General features: G+C 36.5%; 1 protein-coding gene across 1 annotated transcript; it reads left to right on the top strand.

Annotated features, from left to right (window-relative positions):
• The first annotated feature begins 590 nt into the window (after positions 1–590).
• Positions 591–9222, top strand: bsdc1 (BSD domain containing 1). Its single transcript, XM_073873543.1, has 11 exons — positions 591–678; positions 1454–1511; positions 2074–2190; positions 2303–2470; positions 2800–2854; positions 2961–3076; positions 3179–3247; positions 5365–5452; positions 6583–7002; positions 7948–8051; positions 8138–9222. The coding sequence occupies exons 1-11, from the start codon at positions 668–670 to the stop codon at positions 8168–8170; spliced, it is 1239 nt and encodes a 412-aa protein (XP_073729644.1). The 5' UTR covers positions 591–667; the 3' UTR covers positions 8171–9222.
• Positions 9223–9519: the final 297 nt, after the last annotated feature.

The raw sequence follows: 9519 nt of genomic DNA, 5'->3' as shown, positions 1-9519 counted from the left end.
AATGGCATTTGGAGTCAATGAGGGCAGACCGCCCTGCTGAAAAAAACCCAATAAAACCATTACAGAAAATTCTAATGGTTTTATTGGTTTTATTGGGAATTATATTGGTTCTAATGGAATACGGCCCAAAACACACTACAGTGTATTGGTTTTTGTTGGTCTCTAATGGTATGTATCGGTTCTATGTATAGTGTAGTGTAGTGGTTTTAATGATAAAAGCTAATGGTTCCGTTTGGTATTTTAATGGAAACCATTAGAATTTTCTGTAATGGTTTTATTGTTTTTTCAGCAGGGCGGGTGTGTAAGATCACGATTTTAAATTATTTTAATTTTAATCTATGTCAGGTTTTGTTATTCCAGCGCCATGAGCGACGTATGTGATGTGGGGTAGACGGCGCCGCCTGCTGGCGTCCGAGTGTGTTTTCGCGTTTCATTAAAACAAAAGTTTGATCTATTTTGCTTGCCGTACACATTAGTACGATTGACAAAATATTGTAAAAGTTTATTTGACAAAAATTAAAAATGTAAGGTAATTGTATGTGTTATATTAATTTTTAAATCACCAATAAATAATTCTAACACTGTTTAATGAGAGTTTTATGAATGTTATTTTGATGCGCTTTTGAGTTCAGAGGTCAGACCACACGGATGACGTCATGCGCTAAAGATGGCAGACGGGTGAGTTTACAGCACACAAACATTCCCTTTTTCGAGTGCGTTTATTACATAAATCAACTGTCCGCGTCTGTGTAATAACAATAACGCTTTTAACGGCCCAAATTTGCATGATAGATGTGTTTTGTGGTGTTTAATATGATGTGGTTTATTGACGGATTTGAAGTAGGAAGTCGTACGGGGTTGTTTACAAAAATCTCCAAGTCATGAACAAACATGCACGACATTAGCAATGCTATTAGGATAACATTCATATAAACCCATAACTGATATGACTGCAGTATATTGCAGTAAAAGATATAAAAAAGGGGTAAAAGCTTTAGTTCAAAGATTTATGTCACAGATTGTTCCAGAATGTCTGCGTTTCAATAACATAATTTAGATTATGATCTTGGCATTTTACATATAAAAACTTGCAATTGTTTTCTAAATAAATTGTGGTCATTTATTTGTTTATTTCTTGATTGTAAATAATCATATTTTTGGTAATTCATTTATTTGTATCAGTATCCTGTTAGTCTTTTGTAATATCCCTGTAACTAACATAAACTAGCTGCCATTTGCACAAACATAATTTACGACGATCCTAGTCGTTCTTAAAATGACAACAAAGGGTTTCCTTTATTATTCTTATCCTAATGACATCATCCTTCAGGAAATTAAAAAATAAAACACATTTTAAGTTTAAGAACTGAAGTTACTAACTTACATAACAAGAATGACTCTCATGTAATGCTTGGTGATTATTAATGACATGAATCATATGTACTGATCTCAGTGAAGGAGGATGGTGGGGAGGCTGGCTAACACAGAGCTTCCAGGCCGTCAAAGATAAGGTGAGACCATACAGATTGCCATGAAAGTTTGTGCTATACCTGATGATCTTAGCATTAGTTATGTTGTCTTAGACTTTTGAACTCAACTTTAGATCAAATCCATTTAGGTGATAAGTGCATGCATTGATCAATAATGTTGTTTGTGATTTGCCATAGGCCTACTTCTAAAACACACTTTTCTCATTCGGGGGCCTAACGCAGAAATAAATATGTGCTGACTGACTGTTAAAAAATAAAAGAAACGATTCTATGTTGTTTACCTTTCGTAGTTACAACAACTACTTGTAAACGCGGCGTTGTAAACTGCACTTTATGTCAGATCACTGAGAAAATGCGCTTTGAATTAAAACGTCTGCTAAATATATAATTGTAGTATAATTGTGTTGTGGACAGCATGGCAGTCTTGAATTGAATCAAGGTTTTGCTAGATTGCCACTATGACATTGTTTTAATATTGTCCGATTAAGTTATGCATCAAGTACCTTGCAACACCATTTGTCTTGACTTAGTGTGATGTATATATGCAAACATTTTATAACGAAATGATCTGTTGTCTTAACAGTCAGCGGAAGCATATGAATTCATCAAACGGGACCTGACCGAATTTAGTAACGTGGTCCAACATGACACAGCATGCTCCATTGTTGCAACGGCGACTGTGGTTAAGAACAAATTGGCAGTAAGCGGACAGTTTTTTTTGATGCCATATTATAAGAAACTTATTGTGCAAGACCACATTGCTTTTTTGTATTTTTGTGATAAATATAGAGTTAAAATGACTTTCATTTTAGGTTGAAGGTTCATCGGAGGCCACGGAAAAAGTGAAGAAAGGTATTTCTAATATTCTGGGCGTGATCACAGACACTTTGGCCCCTCCTCCAGACAAGACCATTGACTGTGATGTCATCACGCTGGTAGCCACACCCACAGGCACAACAGAGGTGTATGACAGCAACAAGGTCAGCCCTAGTCATCTGTACTAGTCATCTCCTTAGTACCTATACGTCTAGGATATACTTATGTCACTCACTGGGTTCAGTGTTGTGTTTGGGATGAGTCTTCTTGATTTTAGTGTCGAATATGAATTAGTGTTTGTGTGTGTCAAACACGGCATGTGAAATTTGACCCATACCTTTACCGCTTATGTAAACTTTATGTAGTCGTATATGCATAGCATTTGTCATATGACCAAGAGTCAAGCTTTAATTCATTTTTGTGAACTGCAGTATTATGTATGGTTTGATAGTGTTGCAGAGTATCAATATTAAAATGTTTGTTGTGCTCTCAGGCTCGACTCTACAGTCTTCAGGCAGATCCTGCTACATACTGCAATGAACCTGATGGTATGTAGATGCTGTAAAAATGGCATCAGTTGTGGGCTGTGTCTTAAATATCTGGTGTGTGTTTTTGAGAATTTAAGGTGTAATTCATTGAAACCTCTGTTTCCAGGCCCTCCACAACAGTTTGATGCCTGGCTGTCCAATTTTAGTTTGGAAGAGAGAAAAACAGAAATTTCTGAATTGCTGGTCAATAGCCCTGCCATTAGAGCACTCTACACTAAAATGGTATGAATCTTTTGTCACTCACAATTTACTCTCTTACTAAATATTTATTTTTCTTTCTTTCATGTTCTGATAGTTTCTAATAGTTAATTTTTTTAATCTCAGGTGCCTGTAGCAGTTTCCCACTCAGAGTTCTGGCAGCGATACTTCTATAAAGTTTTCCAGTTGGAGCAGGTACAGCAGATGTGCTTAATATTGATTTAAAAGGCTTATCTGAACACGTTTAACCCTTCAAACATTATAATGACATCAATGTGACTGTCATGTGATACTTGCTGGCACAAAAATATCTGCATTTCCATTGCTCATTTGCGCAAAACTTTTTTTGTTTTTTTAAATGTCGACAAAAATGGCGGCTTTCCATTAACCAATGATATGCGACTGAACATAGTTTTTCCTCTCGCAATAAATTATTCCAAACATCATGTCGACTGATATGGGTAGGTTTACTAATATCACATTCACCGCACTAGGCATTAGGCATGGGCCAGTATAAAAAATTTGGCGGTATGATAACCTTAAGCAAAAATACCACGGTTTCTCACGGTGTTGCAGTATATTGCCATTGCAAAACTAAAATGTGTTATTTTCAAATGTTTGCATATACAAACAACAAATTTTCAACTGGACACAATACATTTTATTTTTAAGCAACATACAACATGTATGCCAGGCAAAAATAAGGCCTTAAATTATAATATTCTTTCAACAAATTATAAGAATTATAAAATTAAAATGTATTAATATTAATAACATTAAATGTAAAGATCAAATAAATTACGTGACTTAATTATTTAACTTAATTTTGTGTAAACACAGCTTATACCTTGAAAACGATATAACATACAATTTTAGTGATAATGGCTGTTTCTCAATTCCAAGAACGCAAAGAACGGACTTGCGTCCTCGTGGAGATCGGTCTTGCCAGGCGACCTTGGAAGAACGAACTCGGAAGTTTTGCCGCAATGACTTCTGGGGCATAAAGCGATTTCAGCAAGTCTGCACTCGATGCATCCTCGATATCAAGAACACATCCGGGTATTTTCATGCGTCCTCTGTCCTTGCGTTTTTGAGAATTGGAATGAACTTCGACCGTTAATGATGACGTAGAGCGAGGACACGAGGACGCAAGATCGCTGAAGAACGCATATTGAGTAACAGCCTTTGAAACCTTGACTCTTTAAAACTTCAGTATACCTTAAAAACTGGTAACTGGCTCATGACAACTAGGCATTATTTTTAACCAAAAGAGACGTAAGAGTTTTATCCAAACATTAATGCCAAGGAAAGCCCCTTGTACTTCGGAGTGGCAAATTATGAGGTGTTACTTGGAGGTAATAGTACATTTTTTCAAATCAAAATAGATATAGGAGTGTCATCCAAACATTATTGGCAGGGAAAACCTCTTATACTTGGGAGACATGTATTGAGGTGTTTCTGAGAGGTTTTAGTACATAATGCATTTTCAAATGATAATTATGTGACTGACTTGCATCAAGGGACCTGAAAATGCCAATAAACTGTTTCCATTGCAGTTTTGAATTGCCTGAAAAACCACCTCATGCGAGCATAAATCCTTTTTTGCGATATATGGGAGTTTTTGCAAAATTGACGTGTTTCCATTGGCCGTGTTTTCAATTCGCAATGTCAATTTGCGCAATTTAAAGGGTAATGGAAACTCAGCTAAAGTCTTTGTTAAGTTTACATATTTGCTTTTGGTTGTTTGTAGGTGTGACATCATACAGATGTAAAGTGGCATGACTGTGCCATCTGCTGGTCCAGATGTGTATCTACAATTGATTTAGTTGTAAGGGTGTAAACTAGGGCTTCGCTTACCCTGCAAGTAATATAGCTAAAATTAGCTTTTAATGTTTTTCAGTGTTTTAATGATTTAAAAGTGTTATTTTTATGTAGTTTACACCCCTAACTATTTGGCATGACTTATACATTTAATTAGTGGACTAGTTGTGGATTTTAAAAATAAAGCCTGGAGTATAGTATTGAACACACAGCCTTGCAAAGTATAGTTTATTTGACTCGTACTGTACAGATGTTCGACACATGTGCATTGCAACAAAATGCAATGCATCTCCTGGCCTAAATAGTACATTCTCCTGTAGGCGCATGCACGATTAAAAAAAAATCAGACGGTGCGCGTACAGTACACGCTCACTCTTCTGATGATGAAAATTGCATCATGCGCACTGTACACAAACCCCCGCTTAGATGTAAAAAATTGACTATAATTTGGCTTTAAGAGGTTTGATTTAGTAAAGTGTGTGTGTTTGTAGGAGGAGGCCAGAAGAGTGGCATTGAAGCAGAGGGCAGAACAGACAGCTCACTCTGAGAGTCTGGGATGGGAGGAAGAGGATGAAGAAGGTCTGTACAAAATATGTAATATACAGCCGCAGAAAAAATTAGGAGACCACTCCAGTTTTGCCTTTAATGATCATTTCTACATGTATTACAACCATTTCTGTCCAATGTCTTTTGAATTTCAACAAAAGCAAACCTAATGATAGACATATAGTCACCCAATAGCAATGTAAATGACTGAGTGGATACAAATACACATTAAAAATGTGATTAAAAATCAGGGTTATTCCATATAGCTTATATTTCCTAAAATACATGTAAAAACATTAGCATTTCGTTATTGAGAAATGAATTTGTACTCTGTTCTCTACAGAATTCAAGTTTTGTTAACACTATCTTTCTTGTTATTTGGACCATGTTTTCCCTATTTCAATTTTCAGTAAATAATTGCAAATAAAAACATAATTTTTATTAGGAACTTGGTAAAAATGATGTCAGTAGTTGGCAGAATGAAAGAAAAATTATAATTTTACTTGAACGCATACCGTATTTTCTGGTCGCTCCGGAGTATAAGTCGGGTCAGTCAAAAATGCATTTTGAAGAGGAATAAATATATATAAGTCACACTGGATAAAGGTTGCGTTTATTTAGAAAATGATTTCACAAAATCCAAGTCAAAGAACAGACATTTAATCTCGAAAGGCAAGTTATTAAACTAAACAATAGCACAGAACAGCAGGCTGAATAGGTGTCCATAAATGTTAACGTAACATTAACATTTATTCAGCTAATACAATATCATACAGACCATATCTGGGAGGCTGAATAGGCTACATTAACACGACTAGCCAAATCAAGTTCAAAAAGGTCCTGAAGTCATTCCACATCACTGAATCCATTGAATTACAAAAATACAGGAGCAGCATAGAGCGGACTCTCACGGCTATAGACGGTAATGGTTTTTCTTGGTTTATATGAAATAATTTTGATGTATAAGTCACACCTAACTGTAAGTTCCAGGACCCGCCAAACTATGAATAAAGTGCGACTTATAGTCGGGAATATACGGTACCGATAAAAGTAAATTTAGAAAAACTGAAAATAATCTTTAAAGTCGTCTATTATTTTTTTTCTGCGGCTTTAAATCAAAATGAAATATATCAACAAAATTGATCAGCTTTCTCTTTTTTCAGGTGAGTTTCTTGGGGCAACATCTCCATCTCACTTAGACTTCACCCCGCCTGTTGAGGAGGCACGCGTCCCTGCGGTATCGATAGAATCCACCCCTGAAAGCTCCTCCCCCTCTCAGGTGGTGGTCTCCCCAAACATCGTAACATCGGACGTGACTCCCTCCGTGAGCAGCGAGAGCATCAGTTTCCCTACCCAGATTGAGAACCAACTAGACCCTGTCACCATCAGAGTGACCCAAACGCCAGCTGCTGAGGAGCAGGTGTCTCTTAAACTCTCAGAGGCCAGTCTGCAGGACACGGTCCCAGAGGAGCGACCCACACAGCGTGAAGAGACCACCAAAGAGGACGCACCTCAAGACCTTCGAGTGTTTGAGCTCAATTCAGACAGCGGCAAATCCACACCCTCCAATAATGGCAAAAAAGGTGAGAGGGAAGAGTGAGAAATGTTACTATTTTGATTCCTTAAAGACAGCATGGAATCGAAAATCAGATGTTTTTGGTCTAATTGTGCTTATTGTGCAATTGTTGTGGATGTTAAAGGGACACTCCAATTTTTTTTGAAAATATGCTAATTTTTTCCTCTAGAGTTAAACATTTAATTTTTACCGTTTTGGAATCCATTCAGCTGATCTCCGAGTCCGACGGTACAATTTTTAGCATAGCTTAGCACAATCCATTGAATCTGATTAGACCATTAGCATTGCGCTAAAAATAACCCATGAGTTTGCTGCTGTAACATGGCTGCAGCAGGTGCAATGATATTACGCAGTGCCTGAAAAAGTCTCCAACAATTGAAAGTAACCAAGGGGACTATTTTCGGGCAGTGCATAATATCACTACGCCTGCTGCAGCCATGTTACAGCAGCGAAGTCCCTGATTAATATGGCAGAATGAGAGTATAGTTCTAGCCATATCTGCTTAGAAAATCGCAACTTTTCATTTTCTGTCGGTCTTAGTTAATGATGTAACTACAGAAGAGTCAAGGTTTAAATAGGAAAAATATCGAAACTCTTTGGTTATTTTTTAGCGCGATGCTACTGGTCTAATCAGATTCAATGGATTATGCTAAGCTATGCTAAAATGGTACCGCCAGACCCCGAGATCATCTGAATAAATTCCAAAACGGTTTTAAACGGTCTTTTAAAGGTGTCTTACTGGATGCTTCCAAAATTTGAGTGGTTTAAACATTAAAATTTATCATATTAACTTGTAAATAAACACGTCAATGTACAATATCAAGTGTTGTCAAAGTCTTCTTTCCCTTATTGAATATATTGTTTCACTCAGATGTAGGTTTGATTGTGTCATGAAAATGAAATGTTGTCATCTAGTAAAGAGTCTGAATGCTGATGTTTACACTGTGCGCAGGTTCGAGTACAGATGTGAGTGAAGACTGGGAGAAGGATTTCGATCTGGATATGACCGAAGAGGAAGTTCAACTGGCTTTATCTAAAGTAGACGTAACACAAGAGGTTTGTTGTTTACAGAATGGGTAACATTTAACTAGAAAGATTGTTAAGGTATGATAGTAACCTTTATTATGTTATCCTTTAACCAGATGGAGGAAGAGGACTGGGAGAACTGGGAATGAGAATCTGTTGATGGGAATTTCAGACCTTGCTGTTCACCAGCTGAACCATGCTTATGTATTTAACTTCAAGTGTACGGCCACACCTGCTCATTCAGTAAGCGGGTCAAAACCTGCAAATGACATTCACATTCAAACTAAACACATGTCTACCGAGGTGATCTGTTCTGGCTAGGTAAAACACTAAGACTGAGAGAAAGCAAGTATTGGTTAATGAGGAGAGGTCATTTTTACCTGCCGTATCTAACGTTATTCTTGGGAGAAATGGAAACTATCGACCAGGGTTCCTGATTAGCTGTATTATATTAAGTTGGTCATCATTCTTATAGAATTAGAAAATCCTTCACATGATAATATATGTAAGTTATGTTTTGTTTTTGGCTTCTTTTTCAGATCTTGGTCCTCTTTACGTACTAACACAATCATATGCAAATTATTCTAGCATTGAAAATGGAGTTACGCCTCTCTATCATTTAGCTGGTCATTAATGGCCTCGTTCAGTGTTGTGTGAAAAAAACAGGTATGCAAAAGAAAAAAAGAAAGATTATTTCACTAAACACAACCTGTCGCTTCTCGTGATGTGCACTTTATTTTCTCTGTCCTTGTCATCTTGTCTTCTCTCTGTATGCCGGTCATGTTACTGCTCAAATACTGAAATCACACAGAAATATATTCATTCTCAGAATTTCACATAGATGGTCATGGGTTCACAACTAGCATGACAGTACTTTATTTAAGGTATTTCTATTTATAATGTTTTTGAGTTAAACTCGCTATCCTTTGTTTAAATTGTTTGCCAATTTGTCATATATTTTTTTTTTTTAATTGAACAACTACTCTGCTTTTGGTAAATACAGCTTGCACATTAAGATATTGTTAGCTGACAAAAATATACAAAATTCTTCGACACAAGAAATGCTGCATGTCTGAAGTGCTTCTTTAGCCCTTTTTGATTTATAATCTTTTGACGATGTCATCAAGCTTGTTAATATTTTTACAACTATATTGTCTTCTATTTTTCCAATGAGCATCATCATTAAAAGCAATATAATGCTGATGAGTGATTTATTTAAATATTTAACTTACTGTTTTTCACGTTTGAGGTAAAACCCCCTTATTTAATATTTTAAATGTGACCACAACTTCTCACAAATAGAATGGTTAACTTAACCATAAAGACATAAAACTCTTTAGACAATTTAATTATCTAAAGCATGGCAAATTACCACAGCGTATGGGTTCATGCAGCGCTGCGCAGACCGACTAGCGTATGACATCAAAATATCGCGACATTGATTCGAAAGCGGGCTGCTTTGATGCTTCAAGTTGCTCTCGCGATACTATATGATGCT

The sequence above is a fragment of the Misgurnus anguillicaudatus genome, chromosome 11 (assembly GCF_027580225.2).
Source record: "Misgurnus anguillicaudatus chromosome 11, ASM2758022v2, whole genome shotgun sequence".
Classification (NCBI taxonomy): domain Eukaryota; kingdom Metazoa; phylum Chordata; class Actinopteri; order Cypriniformes; family Cobitidae; genus Misgurnus; species Misgurnus anguillicaudatus.
This window is presented reverse-complemented; position numbering and strand designations above follow the sequence as displayed.

Coding starts and splice junctions, on each gene's coding strand:
- bsdc1 (XM_073873543.1), top strand. Junction 5,453..6,582: donor GGAGGAAGAGGATGAAGAAG/GTCTGTACAAAA, acceptor CTCTTTTTTCAG/GTGAGTTTCTTGGGGCAACA. Junction 8,052..8,137: donor AAGTAGACGTAACACAAGAG/GTTTGTTGTTTA, acceptor TCCTTTAACCAG/ATGGAGGAAGAGGACTGGGA.